The 27,095-nt window shown below is 37.2% G+C and overlaps 1 protein-coding gene across 1 annotated transcript in view; it reads left to right on the plus strand.

Annotated features, from left to right (window-relative positions):
* Positions 1-4,687: 4,687 nt before the first annotated feature.
* Positions 4,688-27,095, plus strand: part of LOC123666462 (muscle calcium channel subunit alpha-1-like) — a 47,953-nt gene continuing 25,545 nt past the window's right edge. Inside the window, exons 1-17 of the mRNA XM_045600554.1 lie at positions 4,688-4,890; positions 6,879-6,984; positions 8,276-8,415; positions 12,997-13,103; positions 13,350-13,502; positions 14,314-14,507; positions 15,752-15,855; positions 16,201-16,373; positions 16,556-16,662; positions 17,891-18,006; positions 19,111-19,213; positions 21,199-21,350; positions 23,440-23,650; positions 24,125-24,245; positions 24,926-25,014; positions 25,396-25,496; positions 26,788-26,900. Coding sequence (XP_045456510.1) covers positions 4,688-4,890; positions 6,879-6,984; positions 8,276-8,415; positions 12,997-13,103; positions 13,350-13,502; positions 14,314-14,507; positions 15,752-15,855; positions 16,201-16,373; positions 16,556-16,662; positions 17,891-18,006; positions 19,111-19,213; positions 21,199-21,350; positions 23,440-23,650; positions 24,125-24,245; positions 24,926-25,014; positions 25,396-25,496; positions 26,788-26,900 — 2,293 coding nt within the window. The remainder of the gene's footprint in view (positions 4,891-6,878; positions 6,985-8,275; positions 8,416-12,996; positions 13,104-13,349; positions 13,503-14,313; positions 14,508-15,751; positions 15,856-16,200; positions 16,374-16,555; positions 16,663-17,890; positions 18,007-19,110; positions 19,214-21,198; positions 21,351-23,439; positions 23,651-24,124; positions 24,246-24,925; positions 25,015-25,395; positions 25,497-26,787; positions 26,901-27,095) is intronic.

Raw genomic sequence — 27,095 nt, forward strand, 5'->3', positions numbered from 1 at the left:
AAAATGTAGAGTCAATTTGAACTTTATTGCTATTCAATAAAGTTCATATTAAATTACACTCACTAAGTCTAAGCAACGTAGGAGTCTTCCTAACGTCAAAGAGTCAATTTACACTTTATTATCGCTGCAAAAAGGTCAAATTCAATCATATCTATCAAAACAGTGTGCGTGTTCGCGTTGGACGATCTAACGTCGCGTTCCGAAACTCAACAAAAGTGATAATATCGCGAACCCGACCAAATTGAATAGTCAAATATTGTAAGAGCTATAGATCATTAGCTGATTTTTATTTTGGTTGGCTTCGCGATATTATTTCTTTTCATTTAGTTTCGGCACGCGATATAAAATGCATTACTTTTCAATCGCGTTAAAAAAGGGTTTTATTATCTTTAATTATTAATTTAATATCACGTCACGATCAGGCCAAATCGGCGCGATCGGGCACGTCGCGTCACGCGTTCTGTGACGTAGACTTGCACCACTCTTAAATACAATCACGTCGGTTAATAACCCGTCTAACTCAATAACATAGTATTGAGGCACACAATTTTTAAATATTTGTCACCTTTAGGTTCCCACTGTCCCTTTAGATTATTTTCCAATCAGGTTTGAACCCTAAGTTCGCCTCTTAGTTTGAAGCACTCTAGCAGACATCCCAGTCGGGGTTTTTAAGTGGGTCACAGAACGGTGGCCAAAGTTCGTGGAAGCGAAGATACTTTGGTCACCCGAGCTGAACCTCACACACCACCCTATCATCAGGGTGACGGTTCTGTTCAGCAGAATTTTTTGCGCCGACTATAAAATAGGTAGGAACAAAAAACTGCCACATTCCAAATCTTTTTGACAGACTGTCGGGTCCGCTAGTCTATCTATCTATACATATATAAAAGCGAAAGGTCACTTATCACGAAATCTCCGAAACTATAACACTAAAAAAATTGAAATTTGGCAGGTAGACTCCTTATAGGACGTCGACATCCGCTAAGAACGGATTTTACGAAACTCGACCCTTAAGGGGGTAAAACGGGGGTTGGAAGTTTGTATGAAAGTTCTATGTTTTTGAAGTAAGAGACTTGAAAATTAAAATGTATGCTCTATATAAGATGAGAAGGTGTCCAAATAATTTATCTTTAGAAATCAACTCCCTTTTGGGGTTAAAGCGGGGGATGGTAGGTTGATTCAGTTATCACGAAATCTCCGAAACTATAACAGCTACAAATTTAAAATCTACAAGTAGGTTCCTTATATGGCGTAAACATAAGAATGGATTTTACAAAACTCGATCTCTAAGAGGGTAAAACGGGGGTTGGTAGTTTGTATGAAAGTCCTATGTTTTTGAAGTAAGAGACTTGAAATTTGAACAAAAATAAACAGAATAAAGAACAAAATAGAGTAGAACAGAACAGAATAGAATAGAACAGAACAGAATAGAATAGAACAGAATAGAATAGAATAGAATATAATAGAACAGAATATAATAGAACAGAATAAGAACTGAACAGAATAGAACAGAACAGAATAGAACAGAATAGAATAGAACAGAACAGAATAGAATAAGAACAGAATAGAACAGAATAGAACAGAAGAGAACAGAATAGAACAGAATAGAACAGAATAGAATAGAACAGAATAGAACAGAATAGAATAGAACAGAATAGAATAGAATGGAACAGAATAAGAACAGAACAGAATAGAATAGAAGAGAACAGAATAGAACAGAATAGGACAGAATAGGACAGAATAGGACAGAATAGAACAGAACAGAACAGAATAGAACAGATTAGAATAGAACAGAATAAGAACAGAACAGAATAGAACAGAATAGAACAGAATAGAACAGAATAGATCAGAATAGAATAGAACAGAACAGAATAAAACAGAATAAGAACAGAAAAGAATAGAACAGAATAGAACAGAAAAGAATAGAACAGAATAAGAACAGAATAGAACAGAAATGAACAGAATAGAATAGAACAGAACAGAATAGAACATAACAGAATAAAAGAGAACAGAACAGAATAGAATAGAACAGAATAAGAACAGAACATAATAGAACAGAAAAGAATAGAACAAAATAGAATAGAACAGAATAAGAACAGAACAGAATAAAACAGAATAGAATAGAATAAGAACAGAATAGAACAGAAGAGAACAGAATAGAACAGAATAGAACAGAACAGAACAGTAGAGAATAGAATAGTAGAGAACAGAAAAGAACAGAACAGAACAAAACTAAACAGAATAGAGAACAAAATAGAATAGAACAGAACTGAATAGAACAGAATAGAACAGCATAGAACAGAATAGAACAAAACTAAACAGAATAGAGAACAAAATAGAACAGAATAGAACAGCATAGAACAGAATAGAACAGTACAGATCAGAACAGAACAGAATAGAATAGAATAGAACAGAATAAGAACAGAACTTGTGGAGGCCTGTGTCCTGCAGTGGACTGTATAGGCTGTAATGATTGGCAGGTAGGTTTTTTATAGGACGTAGACATCCGCTAAGAAGGAATTTTACGAAACTCGACCCCTAAGGGGGTAAAACGGGGGTTGGAAGTTTGTACGAAAGACCTATGTTTTTGAAGTAAGAGACTTGAAATTTATACTCTACAGATGGTGAAAAGGTGTCCAAATAATGTATTTTTAGAAAACAAATGGAAATTAAAATATTTTTAAATTTCAAGCCTCTTACTTCAAAAACATAGGACTTTTATACAAATTTCCAACCCCCGTTTTACCCCCTTAAGGGTCGAGTTTGGTAAAATCCGTTCTTAGAGGATGTCTACGTCATATAAGGAGCCTACCTGCCAAATTTCAAGTTTGTAGGTGTTATAGTCTCGGAGATTTCGTGATGAGTGACCTTTCGGTTTTATATATAATATATATATACATATAATAGAAAGGTCACTGACTCACTCATCACGAGAACTCAAAAACCGCTGGATGATCCATCCATCTAGGATGGACAAAGATGAAATTTAGCAGGGAGATAGATTATAGTTAGTAGACTTCCGCTAAGAACGGATTTTGCGATATTCCACCGCTAAGGGGGTTTAATTGGGGTTGATAGTTTGTATGAGACATATACAGTAGCTATAAGTTCGCCTGATATGTTATACTGCAGCCTGAAAATAAAACTAAAAATGTGGTGTATAGGGAGGTTTTATAAAAATAACTATTAAATTATACTAAATTGTGTCTTTTCAAAAGTTACTCAGCGTGATAAGCATTTTAAGTGACTGAAATAAAAAAATAATTTGCGATAAACATCTTGATCGTAGTCGTAGTCGCGGGCAACAGTTGGTGTATTATAAAACAAAGTCCCCAAAAGTGTATGTGATCGATTCCCTCAAAATCTACTGAACGGCTAAGCCGATTTTGATGAGAGTTTCACTGGAAGTTTGCCTGGAAAACTTTGTGACACACTGATTTCAACGCGGGCGAAGCCGCAGGCACAGCTAGTATTCTATATATATATTTTAAGTTGATGTGAGTTTTTCGATTATGTAAGGTTTTTACACTTTAACAGAAACTTTACAGTTACAAGGTTTTACATTTTCACGGAAACTTTACAATTATAAAGCATAGTTAAATTTTTCGACGAATAGAAAATCTTAATATATATAAATCTCATGTCACAATGTTTGTCCTCAATGGACTCCTAAACTACTTAACCGATTTTAATCAAATTTGAACACCGTGTGCAGTTTGATCCAACTTAAAAGATAGGCTATATTTTATTTTGATATATTATGTTATTATTCAGAAAAGAATAAGGTGATACGAAGTTCGCCAGGTCAGCTAGTAATCTATATAAATAAATAAAATTAGAATGTCTGTTTGTAATATTAAAATAACCGTTTTTTACTAAATACATATGGATTTATACACGGTACATATACCAAAATAACATTTTTTGCAATTTTTGTCTGGATGTCTGTCTATCTGTCTGTCTGTTTGTTCCGGCTAATCTCTGAAACGGCTGGACCGATTTTGACGGGACTTTCACAGATAGCTGAGTAATATATATAGCTAGTAAGGAGTAACTTAGGCTATATTTTTATTTTAGAAATTAATTTATTTTATAACTCTATGAACTGAACAATAACTTTTTTGTTACATTCCACGCGGACAAAGTCGCTGGCACAGCTAGTAATTAATAAAATTAAAGACAATTAAATGACTCTTGAAAGAATCAATTAATCTAAACCGAATTGTTTCGTTTTCTACTGTGATGTTTTTACGTATACGATTTTTTTGACTAGCCCGTTGGCGCAGTTTGTAGTGACCCTGCTTTCTGCTCCGAGGGTTGTGGGTTCGATTCCCACTCTGAGTCTAGGTGTAATATAAATATTTATTTATATATTCATATATGTATTATTTATAAGTATGTTTATCGAAAAAAAAAATGTAGGTATACCAGTCGGTTGTTACCTATAACACAACCATTAATTTGCTTACTTTAGGAATAGACGACCGTGTGTGTATTTTGTAGATATTTATTTATTGATTTATATCATAGCAGAAAGGGGTCGTATGTATTATTATAGTAATAAGCCTTATTACTTTTTATATACCTAAATAAATATTCCAATCCATAAGTTTTCTAAAAAAAAAAAAAAAATTAAGACAATAACAAATAAATAAAATTAATCCAACTTTGATCGTTGCAGATAAAAATGGCGGACCAAACACAAATAGCTGGAGCTACGACGCCAGACACAGAAGTCCCGGATACCGGGCAACCGGCAGCGATACCACAACCTCGGAAGCAAGCACGGCCGCGAGGCAAGCCTCAGCCTGAGAAGCCAAAGAGAAGTCTACTGTGCCTTGGCCTGAAAAACCCTTTAAGAAAATTATGCTATGCCATAGTGGAATGGAAGTATCCTTTACAAAACATTTCTCTTCAAAAATAGAAGGGGGATTTTTTTTGGCTATACAATAGTGGTAATTCTTTGTAGTATAGATGTATCCTGGCGAAAAAAAATGTCAGTAAAGGTACACATGGAAACACGTGTCAAGGTGAGTTAAGCAATTCAGAAATGTCACAGCACTGGCACTGATTGTTGCGTTTGCGGTCGCGAATTCGATCCCCGCACATGATAAACTAGTCTAGTGGTCTAGGCGTTTGTGTTTGTGTATTTTATGTGTTTCCGGACTCCGGAAACATCAGAAAATCCTACTAGGGCCATCGAGTGTGGAGCGTTTAATTATTTTGTTGAATATATGAAGGGTTATCTTTCCATAACATAAATGGGTATTGCATAATTCTGTTAATAATACAAATGCGGAAGTTTGTGAGCATCAATGGGAGTTTGTTATTTTTACACAGAAACTACTTCATCATCATCATTACAGTCTATAAAGTCCACTGCTGGACATGGGCCTTCACAAGTTTACGCCAAAAATAACGTGAACTCATGTGTTTTGCCCATAGTCACCACGCTGGGCAGGCGGGTTGGTGACCGCAGGGCTGGCTTTGTCGCACCGAAGACGCTGCTGCCCGTCTTCGGCCTGTGTATTTCAAAACCAACAGTTGGATGGTTATCCCGCCGCCGGTCGGCTTTTTAAGTTCCAAGGTGGTAGCGGAACTGTGTTATCCCTTAGTCGCCTCTTACGACACCCACGGGAAGAGAGGGGGTGGCTATATTCTTTAGTACCGTAGCCACACGGTACACACAGAAACTACTTAACTGTATATAATGAAAATTAGTTCTACAGCTAGACGAATAACATCAGCTATTTTATCCCGAAATTTCTACGGCATTACTGCAGTACGGTATTCGGTATTAGAGTTTTTTCTACAAATTTCCTGACGATATCTTAAAATTTCAGCAATCGATATCTCAGCATTGCTAACCCCACGTCTACTTCAATTTGTTCTATTGATTTGCACCCACTTCTTTTAGATCTAATTCACATCATTCTGAGTTAATCCACGTGTCCCTTCCACTGGGTTAACTTAGTTATAAATATCTTAAGATGCTATTTATGTCACGATGCGATCACAGGCCGTAGCTCACGTTTAGCCTTGATCTCTGTAATAGTGCTGTGACAAAATGGACAGGTTATGTACTTTATCGTAGAATTTAAAATACTATTTTGTGACAATATTTATATAAAATTAACTTCAAATTCTTAAGAAACTGTGGCTAGTTCCAAGCGGAGATTTCGTTGAGAAGGACTGCCACGAAATCCAACAGAAAGTTAACAATGTACTTAATATAAAAAATGTTGTCCAAGCTTTCTGCCCGTGGCAGCGCATACGTGGATTATGGTATCTTAGCTGCCGTTATAACATAGCCTTTGTCACGAGTTTTAGCGTAGTGTCAGTGTGAAATAACAATCTTTTTTTAACTGTAAAAGAGTTTTTAAAATCTGTTCAGTGCTTTTTGAGTTTATCTACAAAGAAAGAAAATAATCACATCTTTCTTTACTAGATTGTATATTATTGGAATAATATCTCAATACAAACGAACGCATTTGATCATCTAAATGGCCTCTTTAGTATGATGTCTAAATTCACATCATAGTAAGCTTTATTACGAAAAAAAAAAAAAAAATTCTGTCTTATTCGGGTCCCTTTTTTTGGATGTACCGTCCCATTGCTGTGCAAAGGCGATTTTCTCCATTTAGAAAAAGAAGCTTAATCTACCACGCTGCAATAGCGTGGGTCCATTATTTCTCTATAATTAGTATGAGAAATAATATCTATATATCAGGTTTTTATGGTAACACGAGGAACCAACAGCGTTATGTGTTCTCCAAGGCGCAGTGGGGAAACACACAAAGAAGAATAGTCGGACCAGAATCAAAAATATGTTATGATTGTATAATATAATGAAAATACATTTCCTAAAATGCTATCAGACCTTTCGAATATATGATATTGACTACTATCTTCGCGAACTGTATAGCGCTAGCTGTCTTCACCCCCTATCCTGCGGGGGACACAAACAACACGAACCTAATATTGGTAAGCACTCTATCAAATCAAAGGAATATTTCTCCCATGTCGCTATAACTCCAATATGGTTATATTTCTTGTAGGTTTAGTAACTATTGTTAAGGTATTGGTAATGATTTCATTTTTTTACATACCCACAACGTACGTCCCTTCCTACGGTAGACAAATTAATGTTTATTTATATTTTAGGCTGATATAGATACTCATATTTTTTATAACAAAGGTGCACGTGAATCGAACGTATATAAATAAATATATATTACACCAGAACTCGGGGCGGGAATCGAACTCAAAACCCTTTAACCAGAAAGTAGGATCACTGCAAAATGCAACCTATTGATTCCAACGAAATTTGTCAATGCTGAATTTTATGCCAGTCTGTTCCTAGCCAATAAACAGTAGGCTGTCTTAGAACTGCTGATCTGAAATTTAATGTGGATAAGCAAAATAAATAGCATGATGTAGTTTTGTACTAAGCTCTTTTTGACCAAGTTTGAAAAAAAAATTGAAGTTTCCCGATTCGAGTGTATTTTTATGTGTTATCTGATGAAATTTACTTCATCATCATCATCATCATTTCAGCCTATCGGAGTCCATTGCTGGATATAGTTTCGTGCCAAAAGTGACGCGAACCCATGTGTTTTCCGAATAGTCACGACGCTGGGTAGGCGGGTTGGTGACCGCAGGGCTGGCTTTGTCGCACCGAAGACGCTGCTGCCCGTCTTTAGCCTGTGTATTTCAAAGCCAGCAGTTGGATGGTTATCTCGCCATCGGTCGGCTTTATAAGTTCCAAGTTGGTAGTGGAACTGTGTTATTCTTTAGTCGCCTCTTACGACACGACTTACTTACCATTGGATAATTATTTTTTATTTTAAAACTGGCATTTGTCGTGTGATCTCGAAAAAAAATTGAGCAAAATGTGACAAGTAATTTTTGATTTATCCCTAATAACATGTATTGTAACATACGCTTCAGCCTGTAATATCCCACTACTGGGCATAGGCCTCTTTCCCCATTTAGGAGAAGGATCAGAGCTTAATCCACCACGCTGCTCCAATGCGGATTGGCGGATATATTCCCTACTATGAGTAACGATCGCTATCAGGTGTACATTATAACAACCGGGACCGACGGCTTAACGTGCTCTCCGAGGCACGGTGGGGAGACCCACACGTATTGTAACATACGACGAAAAGAAATTATTTAAGAGTACAGGGAGCTGAAATTAATCCTTGTGTAAAATTATACAAAAACACGGAAATCTTGAACCGTAAAAATTCTCATTTACTTTTAATTTCAGGAAAAAGTCGAATGGATATTCATGGCAATATTCACAGGGGAGTGCGTTATGAAGATCATCGCGTACGGTTTCCTGTTTCATCCTGGTGCTTATCTGAGGAATACGTGGAACAGTCTCGATTTCACGATTGTCACTATTGGGTTAGTATATTGTGATAGCGTGAAGACATGTATCATCTGAAAGAGAAAAAAAACCTATATGCGTAATTAATAGGCAGGCTAGGCATGTTACGACTATTGAAGGGACCAAAATAAGGCGTCCAGAACAAATACGAGTATAAATACATATTTATTCTGTCTTGTTATTGTAAGTTTATACCATAGTTACTAATCTAACGTCCCCCGCAATTCAGTTGCCTGGTAGAGATTGATATCATTCACAAAGCCACCAATTAGTAGTACAAATAACACTCAGCTATTTGTTTTTGTTTTGTTTGCATTATCTCTTTAACTGAAGTGGGGCATGGCAGGAAATATCCTGCTCAAAACCTGTGTAGCCCAACCGAGGAAGTACCTTGACTTTACAGAAGATCACAGCGAAATAGCTGCTCTCAAGCAGTATTGTGTTGGCGAGTGAGGTGGCCAGACCTCCTGGGATTGGGGGTAGGGTCGGCGATGCATTTGTTATGCTTCTGGTGTTGCAACCGTCTATAAGCTACGGTCCCGTATGCTTGTTTGCCGATCAAGTTGTATAAAAATAGTTTATCTTGGAGAATAAACAATAAAAATTAATCACTTATCTTATAGTTTACACTCACATTATAAGCATAATAACATACGAAATGTTGGTAGAGATTTGACATTTATAATCTACCATATCGATTCCAAGAATACATTTTGTTATTAATCTGCTTTAATAGAACAGATCATAGGCTGTAAAAAAATCGTGAAGTGATATATAGATAGAAAGTGTCGGTTTAAACTTTTTGTAGTTATCATTATTGTTATTTTCTGAACTTTTTCAGCAAGGTCGTAAATGCCAGTTACCTTGTACACTAACCACAATAAACAGATCAACGCTATACTTTATTCTTAAGTAAAATTTTATTAAAAACTATAAATCATCACGGCTGACTCAGACATTGTAGTCACCAAAATAATTTATGATTTCATACATAATTTAAGTATTTATTCTTATAATATTACTTCAAAATAAAATAAATAGGGATAGTCTCGTCTTATTCTTAAATATAAAAGATTAGATCAACATTATGAGGCCGTAATTGAATAAGGCGAGGCTCTGGACCGAAGATTAGTTGATTAGTTTCAAAGCGATGACGCTGATTCGATTTGCAGTTTGTATTTTATATGTTTCAGATGTATGAGATTTTAGAAATTCAATTTTTTTAATATATATTTGTATACTATATGTATCTTATGATTTTTTTTTTAATTTTTTTTTATTTATCAAACTTTATTCCACAAAAAAACAAGATACATTTTAGAACGATTAATTGATTTTGATTATGCAGAAAATATATAGATGTTATCTAAGGCACATTCTTGAAAGTTCACATTTTGATAGAAAGAGAAATTTCCAACCAACCACAAAAAGCTGAAGCTAAGTTTTATAAAAGCTTTTCTTTAACTTGCAATGTATGTTTGTATGCATGTAGATATGTATGCTTGTATGTATGGTAGGATGGAATCTAGCAACTCAATTTTGAAAAATATATGACAAATGTAGATCAACAAGTAAATTAAATAATTTGATCGAATTGATTTTCATTTTTATAATTTTGAAACTAAGTAAATACGAGTACTCGAATCGCTTTAATCGCTCACGAAAGCTTTCATATCATATAAATTGTGTGATGATATTAAATGTTGATAGTAGAAATTTTAAAGGAAAAGTTTATTTTGTTCTTTTCTTTCTAGTGCATTTAAAATAAAAGCTTGATTTTCCACTTTTAATACACAATAATATTATTTTCTGATTTGACTCCTAAAGAATCGATATAAATCCCGTAACCTTGCAAAACCAGAAGCATCACAAATGCGTTGCCAACCTACCCCGATCCCTTCAGAAGCTCTGGTCACCTTACTCACCACAGGAACACAACACTGCTTGAAAGCAGTAGTATTTAGCTGTGATCTTCTGTTAGGTCTAGGTACCTACTTCCCCAGTCGGGTGCTGCAGATTTTTAGCAGGGTATTTCCTGTTGTGCCCCACCTCAGTTAAGAGTTAAAATTAATTACAATTAATTACATACTACCATATATATATATATATATATATATATATATATATATATATATATATATATATATATATATACATACCACAGTAATCGTTCTGAGGCTTAAACTCAGTTCGCGAGACGGAGTTGACGTACGTTTATGTACGTCTCGAAGCATTTGAAGACGTCAACAATTTATCATATTTGTTATTGCAATTTAAAATTATATTGGATTATTTATTTATTTAAAATACAAAGAATCTTAACTAAAAACATTAGTATTCAATGGTGTGAAAAAATCATCGTTGATTTATCCGCACATCGGCATTCGACATCGTACGCTCACTATATCAAAAATAAGTCAATAGCATAATTAGTTAACAATACGATCAACATTTTTACACAATTACCTCCAAGTTTTATTAAACTTGGAGGGTAGTTGGAGGGATTTGTAAATCAACCAATCACAAAATTATACAGTCGCAGCAACTTGTGGATACACTCGGGGTGATTTACATTGAAGGATATTATTTAATGATTATTTTTATTAACGATAAGAAATATTGTTTTAATTTATATTTTATATTTGTTTTTGTAATTTCATTTTTTAGTTAAGTTGGAAAGTGTGTTTAACGTGATCATGTATTGGTATTATGTTACAATAATAAGAGAGCTCGTGATAATCATTTTCGTAATAGGTTTTATTTTTTTTAGGCATTACAGTTTTCATAATTCTTATTTGTAATTTCTTTAGGTATTATAGCTTTCATAATTCTTATTTGCAAATTATATATTGTATTAAGGTTGGATTTACTGTTCTACCGTAGCTACTTAGACAGTAAAATATAATTGCTTCGCCTAAAGCTTTATATAGGTTTAATAGAATTTTATATGGGATTTTTCTTTTAATTAAAGTTATTTTAGCCAATATAGTACGCAGCTTATCACATACGTGATCAATATGTTCAGTCCATTTTAGTCGATCGCCAATTATAAGTGCTAGATATTTTTGTATATTGACTATTTCAACCGCCTTACAAGAACAGTTGTGGAGGTTAGCATGTAGACATTAGTGACTGTGTGCTATTAGTTTTTAATTGTTATGTGATTTCCTAGTTTGGGTAGAACTGATGTACATGAATTTCGTTTTATCGGCATTTAAAAAAAGTCCTACATCATGAGACCACTTTAACAACAGGGTGAAATCTGTTTGTCTCTCAGAGCTGCATCTAGATTGTTATTTGCTGCTACAAAACAGGCGTCGTCAGCAATCTGGTAAATTTCACAGTTATATGATGTCCTCCAAGACGTTTCCGTCTACAGCGACCCGCTGTTAGCACCTGACGTGCGCTCTGACATGACTGGCGAAGCCAAACTTTGTCTTGAACGTTCGGCTGCAAGAGAAACAGTATAGTTGCCCGTCTTTATTGTATGTGTAGTCGTAGGAGGGCTTAGGACGGGCTTCCGTTGTTCGCGCTTAGAATCTAGGCTTGCTATTTGCATTATTCATTTATATTGCATATTGGATCCTTTCCTATGTTGTGCCAGCTCCTCCCACGAGTTATATATTAGGTTGACGACATCATTTACATAGGTTATATAATGCAATGGGCCAAGTACGAAGCACTGCGCTATTCCATCTAATACTCGTACGTTTTTACTGATAATATTGCCAGTCTTCATCACATATGATCTAATTATTAAGATATTTAAGGCTCTGTATACCATACTCATTAAGTTTTTCGATAAGAATGTCATATTTTAGCGTGTCAAAGGCTTTACTATAGTCAATAAATACTACCAGAACGTGGTTTTTTTTGCATTAAGTTATTTATAAATATTATCCGTAAAATTTGAGAGTAATTTGTCAGAGCTCTAACTTGATTGAAACCCAAATTATTTATTTATTATATTGTGATCTTTATAGAAGGAGTGAATATGTTTTGAAATAACTTTTTCAACTATTTTATCTATTATAGAAAGTATAGTAATAGGGTGATAGTTGTCTTAGACACCCTGGCTCTCTTTTTTGGGATCTAATGACTTATTATTTCGTACTAGTCGAAGATACTGTCTGGTATGGACTTTATCTTCACCTATTTGTTTGATGGATAAAAATTTAATAACTATCATCTTTAGTATGTTTAATGTCATCTAAGATGTCATCGTATTCGCAATGAATAGGCATTTATTTTGATGTAAGATTTATTTATTAAACATGTAGGTAAAAGTAACTAGAACATGTATAATATGCTTGTTAATACCTGCCATTCCAGTAGTTATGCCAGGAAAATAATAAGTAATCCCACGTTTGCATTTTTTACAGGCTTACACTGTCGGTAGGTATTAAATCGTAGGTGCATTTTAAATAACACATAATTTTTCAATTTTGAAGTATAAAGCCTGGCCTGGAATTTTTAGTCAATCTTTTAGCGATTATTCTTCTAATATACTAAAATAAATGTAAAATAATGTTCATCCATTAAGCAGATGGGTGAAGTCCGTCTTTAGTTCGGCTCACCTACTATATATTATTTTACAGAATCCTCAGTCAAATTCTTCAATATATATCTAAAGATCTGTTCGATGTGAAAGCGTTACGAGCCTTCAGAGTTCTGAGACCTTTGCGTTTGGTGTCAGGAGTACCAAGTGAGTAGACATTGCTTCTCAAATCTTAATTAAAAACATGAAAAGTTATACGTTAGATCTTTTCTTTAAAAAACGACAGTTGCTGAATATAAGTACATAAATATATTTTATTATACTCAACTAGTTTTACTTAACTACTTATATATTTTTTTAATTTTACATTTAGAGCGAGAATCGAAACTATTACCTTGATGCGGAGCAGAGTCAATGATACTCGTAAGCATTATAAAACTTTTTTACTTTCAGGTCTCCAAATCGTATTGAACTCGATCCTCAAAGCCATGGTCCCGCTGTTCCACATTGCGTTCCTCGTGCTGTTCGTCATCATCATCTACGCTATCATTGGCTTGGAGCTGTTCTCTGGCGTCCTTCATGACGCTTGCTTCTTTAATGCTACCGGTAAGTATACCAGTACTTTCAAAAGTAATTTTTCATAATATTTATGTAATTTAAACTATCACCGGAAATTTGATTTTGAGCTATTTTTGATTTTTTAATACAAATAATAAATAAAGCCTATTTTTCTATATCGTGTACTGAATTATAAAACTGACATTAAATACTTCTATAAAGTCCGCTCGATATCGTAATTAATCGTATTAATACTTTTAACGTAACTAGTATTCATCTTTATCAGTCTTTAAGTAATGAACTATTAAACTTTTATACTTTATTTTGTATTACATATTTTAGATTGAATCACTACAGAATATGCAATAAGGCAGCCTTATTACACAGTGGCAACAACAAAAAACTCATATGTTCTGGGATAACTTCGTCGTCTATGAACCGATTTTGATAATTCTTTTTTTGTTGGAAAGGAGATAACTTAGGTGTGGTACCATGATAAGGAAACCACTTGGGATTCCAGAGAAATCGAGGGAAACCATCGAAAATCCGCATAACTTTATACTAGGTGTACGGATTTTGATGATTTTCAATTTAATCGAAAGCCGATGTTTATCATGTGGTCACATTTAAATTTCATCGAGATCTGATTACCACTTTTGGCGTAATCTTTGATAATGCGTATTAACTTGACTATTTTTTCGTCTACCTACATTCTATTACTTGTCGATGTTATTGAAGTCGGTTTTTTTTTCGTTTGCCAGCAAATACAATTTATTATTTATTTAGCTATGCAATAAATAAATAATAAACTAGTCTCTTTACCTTTTTGACAATTAGAATCAATATTATTATTTTTTAGGCAAAATAGTCGATGATCCAACGGCTTGCTCGCGAGACCCAGACATCGGCAACCAGTGCGAGGCGGGCCAGGTCTGCCACGACTATTGGGAGGGACCGAACTTTGGCATCACGAACTTTGACAACATCGGCTATTCAATGCTCACTGTCTTCCAATGTATTACTTTAGAAGGTTGGACGGATATTATGTATGCTGTAAGTTACTTTAATTATTATTATTAAGAACAGTTATGTTGGCAAATAGCCAAGATCAATGGGAAATAGTCAAAATCATTAACAGATTTCATAAATAGTGAACATTTATTCACATTTCAATTTTGTAAATATAAAGATATTTAGTTCATCATCATTACAGCCTATACAGTCCACTGCTGAACATAGGCCTCCACAAGTTTACGCCAAAAAGAACGTGAACTCATGTGTTTTGCCCATAGTCACCACGCTGGGCAGGCGGGTTGGTGACCGCAGGGCTGGCTTTGTCGCACCGAAGACGCTGCTGCCCGTCTTCGGTCTGTGTGTTTCAAAGCCAGCATTTGGATGGTTATCCCGCCATCGGTCGGCTTCTTAAGTTCCAAGGTGGTTGTGGAACCTTGTTATCCCTTAGTCGCCTCTTATGACACCCACGGGAAGAGATGGGGTGGCTAAATTCTTTAGTGCCGTAGCCACACAGCACAATCAGTTCATATCTTGTAATAATCATATTATAAAACAAACAACCGCTCTGAGTGCCTAGTGCAAGTTTTGTTTAATCCGTCTCGCAATAACGGGCGTAAATTTTAACTTCATTTTGTATGGGAAATTCGGGATTTCAACCTAGTTCTCGCGTTTGCCGCTAGATGACTCTGTATCGATTGCATCGTATACTACTCTTTATCGTCTAGGCTGCACGGTTTAAATTCCCATGCAAAATAACCTTCACGTATAAACGCGTTTCTGTCATGTTTCTGTGAATAAAACTCGCACCAGGCACTCTGGTGTAGTGGTGTGTGTGTAGTCACCTAAAACACCGACGGTTTGTGGGTTCGAATCCCGCTCGAGATGGATATTTGTATTTGTATAAATATTCCTTTCTTGTTTGGATTCTAGTCTGTCCTTGTGGGTCTCCTCACTGTGCTTCGGAAAGCATGTTAGGCCGTCGTTCCCGGCTGTTGTCATACATACCTGATAGCGATCGTTACTCATAGTAGGAAAAATATCCGCCAACCCGCAGTGGAGCAGCGTGGTGGATTAAGCTAGAATCCTTCTCCTACATGGAGAAAGAGGAACAAATTTTCAGAATTTGCAATTTTTCGAAAAAATGCCACTACTTTAATACAAATTGAATATATTCGTAACTGGGTTAATGATTAAGACTAAATTGTCCAAAAACGGAGCACAGAAATAAATTTTAGTATATAGTAAAAAAATATGTGAAATTTTCTTTGCAATATATTTTTCAGATTGCAAATGTTAAAGGGAACACATGGGTGTGGATCTACTTCGTGTCACTTGTAATCTTTGGTAACTTCTTCGTCATGAATCTAATTCTCGGTGTGTTGTCTGGGTAAGTGTGAATTATTTCAAAGGTTTGAAATTATGCTTTATATTATATTATCACTATTATAAAAGCGAAATTTTGAGAGAGTAAATTAATATTTGTCACCCTTTTACCTAAAAACTACTGAACTATTGACTATGACAATTGCAGTAAGCTCGAAATCGGAACTGATATAAAGTTTGGTATATTTGAGATCCGACAAATCCTACGGTATCTGAAACAACGTGAGTGCCTCTTCGGAGTGCATCTAGTATTTTGATGTATTTGAATTCACAGAAATTTTGCATTTATTTAAACCTTCATTGTATTGTTTTCAAATTTATATTGTAATGTCATGAACATAAATTCCAGAGAGTTTTCTAAAGAAAGAGAGAAGGCAAAAAACCGAGGTGACTTCCAGAAATCTCGCGAGAGACAGCAGTTTGAAGAAGATTTAAAGGGATATCTCAATTGGATAACCGTGGCAGAAGAATTAGACTTGGAAAACGACCAAGGAAAGAAAGAAGAAGATCATGAATCTCACGGTAAAAATTTTGATTGATTTTGATTTGATTTGATTTCACAGAGCATTGCCCAGCATGGTGACTATGGGCAAAACACATGAGTTCACGCTATTTTTGGCGTAAACTTGTGGAGGCCTATGTCCAGCAGTGGACTGTATAGGCTGTAATGATGATGATGATGATGATTTGATTTTATATTACAGGAAACAAAAAAGAAGGAAGAAGTAACGAAGACTCTCAAAATAACATTAATACAAACGGAGAGGTTCCTCCAACTACGTGTAAAATATATTGTAAAAGATTTGATAAAGTAAGTTTTGTTGGATTTATTTGAATACATACCAAAAACCTCCAACAAAATGACGTTTTCTAACTATATAAATATCGGCACGGATATTGAGCACTCGGTGACAGTGAGTCACTTTGGGCGTTGTGAAGAGGTCGCAAACAGAAAACAAATTTGTTCAGATATGTATAAACATGTATAAATAAATATAAATATCATATAACATACACACACGGTCGTCTGTTCCTATGGTAAGCAACTTAATGCTTGTGTTACAGGTAACAGCCGCCTGTTATAACTATATATTTTATAAATAAACATAGAAATAATACATATATAAATAGAAATATTATATTACACCCAGACTCAGGCGGGAATCGAACCCGCAACCCGCAGAACAAAAAGCAGAGCCAATACAAACTGCGCCAACGGGCTAGTCAATTTAAGAAAATTCAGTACTCATTAAACATCTATATATATCCATAAAATGTTGAAGTAAGCTTAAATGTCACCGCTCAATACCCACGCTCACGCAAGCAATGGAAAATATACCCGAGGCTATTTTCTTACCCATCTAAGCTTCCATTGAAAAAATGTAGTCTAATTTTGTACCGTAGTTCTGAATGGTTCATAAATTTTGATTACATCTTAATTTCTCTGCTTAAATTCATTAAAACATTTAAAAAGATAATATATTCAAGTTAAAACTTTATTTTCATACTTTTAAAATAATCAGTAATTTATCTAATTATTGAATATTATATGTACTGGCGTATTTCAATTACATTTATTTATTAGTAATTAAGTTAAGACGCCGCGTTGGCGAAACGGTCACAGCCATGGATTGTGCCTGTTGCGCTGGCGGTCGTGGGTTTGATCCCCGCATATGACAAACATACGTATTAGTTATACAGATGTTTCCCGTGGTCTGGGTGTTTGTGCAGTCCTTGTGGGTCTCCCCACCGTGCCTCGGAGAGGACGTTATGCCGTCGGTCTCGATTGTTATCATGTACACCTGATAGCGATCGTTACTCATAGTAGGGAATATATCCGGCAACCCGCATTGGAGCAGCGTGGTGGATTAAGCTTTGATCCGTCTCCTACGTGGGGAAAGAGGCCTATGCCCAGTTGTGGGATATTACAGGCTGAAGCGAATTAGGTTATATTTATTCAAAGTTGACTAGATTTTCATTTATTTGTAACATGGAAATAATTTGTCCATTTAGTATTTATAATAAAAAAAATTTTTAAGGTAAATCGTCGTATGCGCAGAGCTTGTAGGAAAGCTGTCAAATCTCAGACATTCTACTGGGCCATTATTGTGTTGGTCTTTTTAAATACTCTAGTCTTAGCGACGGAACATTATCGGTAAGTTTTTATTTTCAAAATTGATTTATCAAGAAATAAGCATTCACGCACGATCGTCTGTTTCTATGGTCAGCAACTTAATGCTTGTGTTATAGGTAACAGCCAACTGGTATAGTTAAATGTTTCTTTTTGATAAATATGCATAGAAATGATACATATGTTATACCTAGACTAGCCGACCGATGACGGGATAACCATCCAACTGCTGGCTTTGAAATACACAGGCCGAAGACGAACAGCAGCGTCTTCGGTGCGACAAAGCCAGCCCTGCGGTCACCAACCCGCCTGCCCAGCGTGGTGACTATGGGCAAAACACATGAGTTCACGCCATTTTTGGTACGAACTTGTGGAGGCCTATGCAGTGGACTGTATTAGGCTGAACTGATGATGATGATGATGATGATCTAGACTCAGGTCGGACTAAGACTCTCGAACCCACAATCTGCAGTTCCCAAACAGTTCCTAGTAGTATTAAATCTTCCAGAGGATGGAATATTGGGCACAACTATTGGAAACAAATTTAGTAAAATGTACAAACATTTGGCCGGAGCGAAGATCAAAGTTGTGACTGCTAGCACAAGTCACGATTGTCGAAGATCTCCAAGTCAAACTGTAGTTGAATTGATAGATTTTTGTTTATATGTTACTATTTAGACGAAAATAATCGGTTTTTCTTTTGGGATAAATCTTGGTACGAAGGTAGTTGAAGATGTGTTGGGGGTTTTCCATATCATATCCCTTGAGTTTGTGTGATGTAGGTAACACAGAGGCGTACAGCAGAGAGTAGGGCACAGCAAGAAATTACCAGCTCTGCTGGGGTAGTACATCGACCTTACAGAAGATTATAGCTAAATAATACTGCTTTCAAGCAGTTTTGTATTTCTATTGATGACTAATGTGACCAGAGCTCCTGGGGGTGAATTGGGAATAGGGTCGGCAACGCGCTTGCGATGCTTCTGGTGTTGCAGGCGTCTATAAGCTACGGTAATCGCTTACCATCAAGTGAGTCGTACGCTTATTTGCCGACCTAGTTGTATAAAAAAATACAAATTAAAAGTAAATTTATGTAGACTGCATAGCCTAAGTGAATCTTTTTTTTTTCAGGCAACCAGAGTACCTCGACCACTTCCAGAACTACGCCAATTATCTTTTCGTCGTTCTGTTTACTTGTGAGATGTTAGTGAAGATGTATGCATTGGGCTTCCAAGTGAGTGTTTTTATTTTAAAAATAGTTTCCTAAGTATGACAAAATTCTTAATTATATATATGGGAAAATTGTTCAAGGATACAGTCATCATTACATATTAGTTCTAGCAAATGAAATAAAAAAAAAGAATAGGGGAACAAATAAAGAGTGAAAGAAAAATATCCTTCTATTTATAATTTTTAACTGAGGTAGGGCACAGCAAGAATTTCCTGCTCAAAATATGCAGAAGCCCGATTTGGGTAGTACCTCGACCTTACAAAAGATCACAGCTAAATAATATTGTTTTCAAGTAGTTTTGTGTTCCTGTTGGTGAGTAAGGTGACCAGAGCTCCTGGGGTGGGATTTGGGATTGGGTCGGCAACACGCTTGTGATGCTTCTGGTGTTGCAGGCGTCTATAAGCTACGGTAATCGCTTACCATCAGATGAGTCGTACGCTAGTTTGCCGACCTAGTGACATGAAAAAAATGTTGTAGCTCGTAAACAAAGCTTAGACTAACAAGGTTGTTAATACAAATTGTCACCAAAGAATGCAAAACCTTTTCTATTTGAAGAGGATGGTTATTTTTTAGGCTGATATAGTTCAGTTTAGAGCTAGCTAAGACTAATTAGGGTATATGTGTAAAAAAAAAATATCAAATCCTTAATAGTAAAACTGAAAACCTTAGATCACGTGGGGTAATTTGTTATCAGCCATTAAGCGCGCCTCTTATCCTAGCTCTTTTTTCTTTGTTAATTAATAGACTCTCTAAACTAGTAGTTCTTAACCTTATATAATGACGCGGGATCATTTGACTTTTGGAGTTGCGAAGAATAGGTTGTAAAGTTCTCGTCCGCCATTGCAAAGGGAGGATCCTCCGACCAGACGGGTGTTGTGTCTGGTAGGATAAGGCCCAACGGTTGTTGTCGGGTTCTTGTATATAAACTCAATCACTCTGATAACTTTGATAGCGTGATGTAGAAAACGTCAGTTTTCTCTCTAGTTTGTATGCTGTTCGATAGATGTCTCTACAGACTAAATGTATATTTTGTCATGAATCATCAATTGTTTTTGGCGTAGCATCTAGAGTACTTAGCTATATCTTAGATGGATTCATTGATTCTGCACCTCATTGTCACGGATCATTTCATGGGCTTTCACCGACTGTTGGTTAAGAACCACTGCGCTAAATAAAAAATAACAAGAAGCTGTCAATGTCGGACCATTATAGCAATTTTAGACGGCTTTAGCACTGCTGGTCTGAAGTTAAACGTTTGTAAAAAAAAAAACTCACGCCGTATAGTAACAAATATTTTATGTAGTGAAAATGGCATGGGCATTGGGCAACTAGGAGTCCGTGGATGTCGTTAATATAATAATTGTGTTTGCTGGCAAACGAAAAAAAAACCGACTTCAATTACATCGACAAGTAATACAACGTAGATCGACGAAAAAATACTCAAGCAACTACGCGTTATCAAAGATTACTCCAAAAGTTGTCATCAGATTTCGATAAAATTAAATGTGACCACATGATAAACATCAGCTTTCGATTAAATTAAAAATTATCAAAATTGGTACACCCAGTAAAAAGTTGTGCGGATTTTTAAGAGTTTCCCTCGATTTCTCTGAGATCCCATCATCAAATCCTGGCTTCCTTATCATGGTACCAAACTAGGGATATCTTTTTTCCAACAAAATTTTTTATCAAAATCGGTTTATCCCGTAAAAAGTTGTGTGGTTATAATATAACGTAGGTCGACGAAAAAAGCGTCAAGTAAAAACGCATTATTAGATATAACTCGAAAACTAGTTGTTAGATCTCAAATAAATTAAAATGGGACCAAATGACACACACCACCTTTCGATTAAAATTTTTTTTGTCGAAATTAGTCTCCACCCAGTCAAAAGTTCTGATGTCACATACAAAAAAAAAATACACTAGAATTGAGAACCTCCTCCTTTTTTGGATGTCGGTTAAAAAATGCAAGCGCGTCGCACCGGCAGGGCTACTTCGTGTCGCTGTTCAACCGCTTCGACTGCTTCGTGATGGTGTGCTCGCTGGTGGAGCTGGCGCTGACGTCGCAGGACGCCATCCCGCAGCTCGGCATCTCCGTGCTGCGCTGCGTGCGCCTGCTGCGCGTCTTCAAGGTCACCAAGTGAGTGCTGGCGGCCGCGCTGGGCTCGGCTCTTCTAGTTCAATGTCTCTATACTCTTACGCTGACGTCGCAGGACGCCATCCCGCAGCTCGGCATCGTCTTCAAGGTCACCAAGTGAGTGCTGGCGGCCGCGCTGGGCTCGGCTCTTCTAGTTCAATGTCTCTATACTCTTACGCTGACGTCGCAGGACGCCATCCCGCAGCTCGGCATCGTCTTCAAGGTCACCAAGTGAGTGCGGGCGGCCGCGCTGGGCTCGGCTCTTCTAGTTCAATATCTCTATACTCTTACGCTGACGTCGCAGGACGCCATCCCGCAGCTCGGCATCTCCGTGCTGCGCTGCGTGCGCCTGCTGCGCGTCTTCAAGGTCACCAAGTGAGTGCTGGCGGCCGCGCTGGGCTCGGCTCTTCTAGTTCAATGTCTCTATACTCTTACGCTGACGTCGCAGGACGCCATCCCGCAGCTCGGCATCGTCTTCAAGGTCACCAAGTGAGTGCTGGCGGCCGCGCTGGGCTCGGCTCTTCTAGTTCAATGTCTCTATACTCTTACGCTGACGTCGCAGGACGCCATCCCGCAGCTCGGCATCGTCTTCAAGGTCACCAAGTGAGTGCGGGCGGCCGCGCTGGGCTCGGCTCTTCTAGTTCAATATCTCTATACTCTTACGCTGACGTCGCAGGACGCCATCCCGCAGCTCGGCATCTCCGTGCTGCGCTGCGTGCGCCTGCTGCGCGTCTTCAAGGTCACCAAGTGAGTGCTGGCGGCCGCGCTGGGCTCGGCTCTTCTAGTTCAATGTCTCTATACTCTTACGCTGACGTCGCAGGACGCCATCCCGCAGCTCGGCATCGTCTTCAAGGTCACCAAGTGAGTGCTGGCGGCCGCGCTGGGCTCGGCTCTTCTAGTTCAATGTCTCTATACTCTTACGCTGACGTCGCAGGACGCCATCCCGCAGCTCGGCATCGTCTTCAAGGTCACCAAGTGAGTGCGGGCGGCCGCGCTGGGCTCGGCTCTTCTAGTTCAATGTCTCTATACTCTTACGCTGACGTCGCAGGACGCCATCCCGCAGCTCGGCATCGTCTTCAAGGTCACCAAGTGAGTGCTGGCGGCCGCGCTGGGCTCGGCTCTTCTAGTTCAATGTCTCTATACTCTTACGCTGACGTCGCAGGACGCCATCCCGCAGCTCGGCATCGTCTTCAAGGTCACCAAGTGAGTGCGGGCGGCCGCGCTGGGCTCGGCTCTTCTAGTTCAATGTCTCTATACTCTTACGCTGACGTCGCAGGACGCCATCCCGCAGCTCGGCATCGTCTTCAAGGTCACCAAGTGAGTGCGGGCGGCCGCGCTGGGCTCGGCTCTTCTAGTTCAATGTCTCTATACTCTTACGCTGACGTCGCAGGACGCCATCCCGCAGCTCGGCATCGTCTTCAAGGTCACCAAGTGAGTGCGGGCGGCCGCGCTGGGCTCGGCTCTTCTAGTTCAATGTCTCTATACTCTTACGCTGACGTCGCAGGACGCCATCCCGCAGCTCGGCATCGTCTTCAAGGTCACCAAGTGAGTGCGGGCGGCCGCGCTGGGCTCGGCTCTTCTAGTTCAATGTCTCTATACTCTTACGCTGACGTCGCAGGACGCCATCCCGCAGCTCGGCATCGTCTTCAAGGTCACCAAGTGAGTGCGGGCGGCCGCGCTGGGCTCGGCTCTTCTAGTTCAATGTCTCTATACTCTTACGCTGACGTCGCAGGACGCCATCCCGCAGCTCGGCATCTCCGTGCTGCTCTGCGTGCGCCTGCTGCGCGTCTTCAAGGTCACCAAGTGAGTGCCGGGCTGGTGGAAGCTCTTCTGATCCTGTGCATACACCTCTTTTTACCTCTTCTGTTATTTCGTTGTACCAACTTAACATTCCTAAATCTTTTAGAACTATTGTGATACAAATTATCGTTCGAGTTTTCATATTTGTTATATATTTTTAATGCCCAATTTATGCCCAAATATTACGGATACAATATCAATCTTACTTATTTATAACTACCACGTCTCCAAGTGTTATTAGTCTAAAAAAAAACTCTAAAAATATTCTTAAATTTACTTTTGTATATTTCAGATATTGGCGATCTCTTTCAAATCTGGTGGGATCATTATTGAATTCAATTCAGTCAATCTTCTCCCTGTTGTTACTGCTGTTCCTATTTATTATGATATTCGCGCTTCTGGGAATGCAAGTATTTGGAGGTCGCTTCGACTACGCTCCGGAGGCTGAAAAGGAAAGACACAACTTTGACTCCTTCTGGCAGGCTGTGTTGACCATGTTTCAAGTATGTATATGATCTTTTAGTACTGTTTATAAAATTAACCTTTAATAGCTAATGTATGTATGTGGTTCAAGATTGTATTAATGATAAAGATGCTTGAATTATAGTCGCGATGTATTTCATACAATGACTGATTTTCATCCCAGGAGAGCCATTTTTTTTCGTACAAATGGTAGCGTCATATTTAAGCAAAATTCATTTATGAAAGACCGACATGATTATAATATGGAAAGTGACGATTCAAAAGTGCCTTCTAACTTTATGCTTGAATAGTTTTTTTGCAGTTTTAAGATTTAAAAAGCGCTTCTGAAATAATTTTACTAATTTTAAAAGTATTTTATAGTCACCAAAACCATAACGCTAATAATATAGTTTAAAATGGCTGGCTATCCCAATGGCTAAAGTTCAAAAGTTTGTCAATTTAGAATACAATAAATTTATTATTTTTATTGGTATGTATTTTTTATATACTTTCAGATATTAACTGGCGAAGACTGGAACGTCGTTATGTACCACGGAATAAACGCATATGGTGGTGTTGGTACTCCTGGCATGTTCGCCTCTCTGTACTTCATCGTAATCTTCATTTGCGGTAACTGTATCCTTTTTAATAAACAAACTGATGATGAATTGATAACAAGAATTTAGAATTAATAAACGCTTCACACTCAATGGATCTCCCAGTAGGATTTTCTCCTGTGTCGGGGGTTCGGCAATACACGCAATACACAAACACAACGCCCAGACCACGACTAACATCTATATGGTCGATATAAATGTCTGTCGTGAGCGGGAATCGAACCCGCGACCACTAGCGCAACAGCCACTGCAATTACCGCTGTGCCAACGCGTCGTCAATGTCAATGATTTATCATCATCAGTCGATGATGATAATTATGAAAACGTTAAAAGAAACGATACGCTTCAACCTGTAATATCCCACTGCTGGTCATAGGTCTCTTTCCTCATCTAGAGAAGGAAACTTTTTGAGGCAAAATGTCACTTATACACAGAAGATGAATTTGACACTTTTAAACAAGACAATTTGAAAATAAAAATTAACTCTCGTTGATTTTATTAAGACTTAGATATTCAAATTTATAGGTATATATAATATATTAGATTTAAAAAAATGTCAGATATAATGGTCAGAAAATATGTACAGTACGCATTGCTGTTGGTATACCATTTAAAAGTATCAATTTTTGTAACAGAAAGTTAAGGTAAAATGAAAAAAGACATGGGAATTAAAATAATTTCTTTGACTAATAAATCCAGATATTTTACTGAATGTGTTCTTGGCTATCGCTGTAGATAATTTAGGCGATGCTGAGGATATGGAAGAAGAAATTGTTAAGGAAAAAGAAGTAAGTAAATACCAACTATTTATAATATAGCATTAAAAAAATTAGATTATTATCATTCGGAAGTACTTTTCCAACGACATCTAAATCGTTCAGCCCTTAAAAGATTCTGTTACCATTTTTTTTATATCAGTTCGTAGTTATACTTGATGTAACAGGTTTATACATAACAACTGACATTTGATGATGGTTATTGCGTCTAGCAGCTAGACGCAATAACCATCATCAAATGTCAGACGTTATGTATAAACCTGCTGCTGTGACTTATTAACGATATATTGTGTACGGATATTTTTTTTAAAAGGAAGGTTCAATCGGTAAACAAATGAAAGTAAGTTGCGATCAAAATAATTCATTTTAAGTATCATATAAAATTATTTTCAGGAAGCAGAAAACGCTGAAGCAGGTAATCCACAGCTAGATGAAGAGAGACCAGAAACTGATGATGAATACGTTAACGATGAAGATGGGTATTCCAGTGAAGGGTATGTCATAAAAATAAATGCTGAAATTTAAAAAAAAATAGATTAAATTACTCGTAGTATTAAAACGTGAAAATGGATATTGTTGTTTGTCGTTTAATGTAATATTTTGCGTCGTAGTGCAGCAGTCGTAGTAAAAGCTGTAATGACTATGAAGGTTCGAAAATTTCAAGTCCTTAAGGTGACTTTATACTTTATATAAGTTTTTTTTAAATTGACATTTAGCTATACTTGTTTCATGCAGCAGGAAATATAAAGTTTACAAACGAGTAGCGAGGTAATTGTCCGGTTCAAGTATTTTTTTTTTTCATCGTTAATAACCAATTTAGAGGTACAATTGGAGTAGTTTAGTCTTTAGTCTGCTAACTGATTAAACTGATAACCATTTTTGTTTATCAGAATCAAAAATTGTTTACGACAGCAACCGGGACCGACCAGTTTACAAGTTTTATAAGGCAAAATAGACAGCACACAGGCCAGAACAAGTACGTCGAGGCCAGAAACAATAGATTGGTTGGAGCAGATATTTAAAAAAAAGTTATATGCTCATTGCTTATTCATTGCACGTTTATTCAAAAATCGATTTTTATAAACGTTTTTTGAAATAGCATTTATTTTTATTTATTTATTTTATTAGGTTAGCCAACAGTTGTTTACACTGATTCACAGACAGCATTTTTCGGTTTTTTTTTTTTTAATACAAGCAACAAGCAAACAAGCGTACAGCTCACCTACATTACAGCCTATACAGTCCACTGCTGGACATAGGCCTCCACAAGTTTACGCCAAAAATAACGTGAACTCATGTGTTTTGCCCATAGTCACCACGCTGGGCAGGCGGGTTGGTGACCGCAGTACTGGCTTTGTCGCACCGAAGACGCTGCTGCCCGTCTTCGGCCTGTGTATTTCAAAGCCAGCAGTTCGATGGTTATCCCGCCATCGGTCGGCTTCTTAAGTTCCAAGGTGGTTGTGGAACCTTGTTATCCCTTAGTCGCCTCTTACGACACCCACGGGAAGAGAGGGGGTGGCTAAATTCTTTAGTGCCGTAGCCACACAGCACACAGCTCACCTAATGGCAAGATATTACCGTAACTTATAGACGTCTGCAACACTAGAAGCCTCGCAAGTGTGTTGCTGACCCTATCTCCAATCCCTCTGAAAGCATTATTATTTTATCTTCTGTCAAGTAAGGGTTTTCAGTCAGGTTGTTCCAGATTTTGAGCAGGGATATTTCCTGCTGTACCCCAGTAACTAATTCAGCATATTTAAATCGTAATATTTTTAATAAATTTAGATCTGAACGTGAATACGAAGAAACAGGATCTGAAGAAGAGATCGAAGAGCAAGGACAGGATGAAGGAGACAATGCTAACAACGCGCTCGTAGCTCTTCCTTCAAAACAAAATGGTATGAAATTAAAGAAATAATCGCCATTCTACGAATAGTTAAATTTTACAGATTATCCTAAATTAGGCAGCCTCTAAGTTACTTTAGCTTAAAATGAAGTAGCCTTTGAGCTTTTGAAGATTTAAAGTCAATTTGCAAAATTTAAAAGCTACGGCGTCCAATATTAACAATTATAATCAAATATCAAAATTTCGA

Source organism: Melitaea cinxia, chromosome 26 (genome assembly GCF_905220565.1).
Source record: "Melitaea cinxia chromosome 26, ilMelCinx1.1, whole genome shotgun sequence".
Taxonomy (NCBI): Eukaryota; Metazoa; Arthropoda; class Insecta; order Lepidoptera; family Nymphalidae; genus Melitaea; species Melitaea cinxia.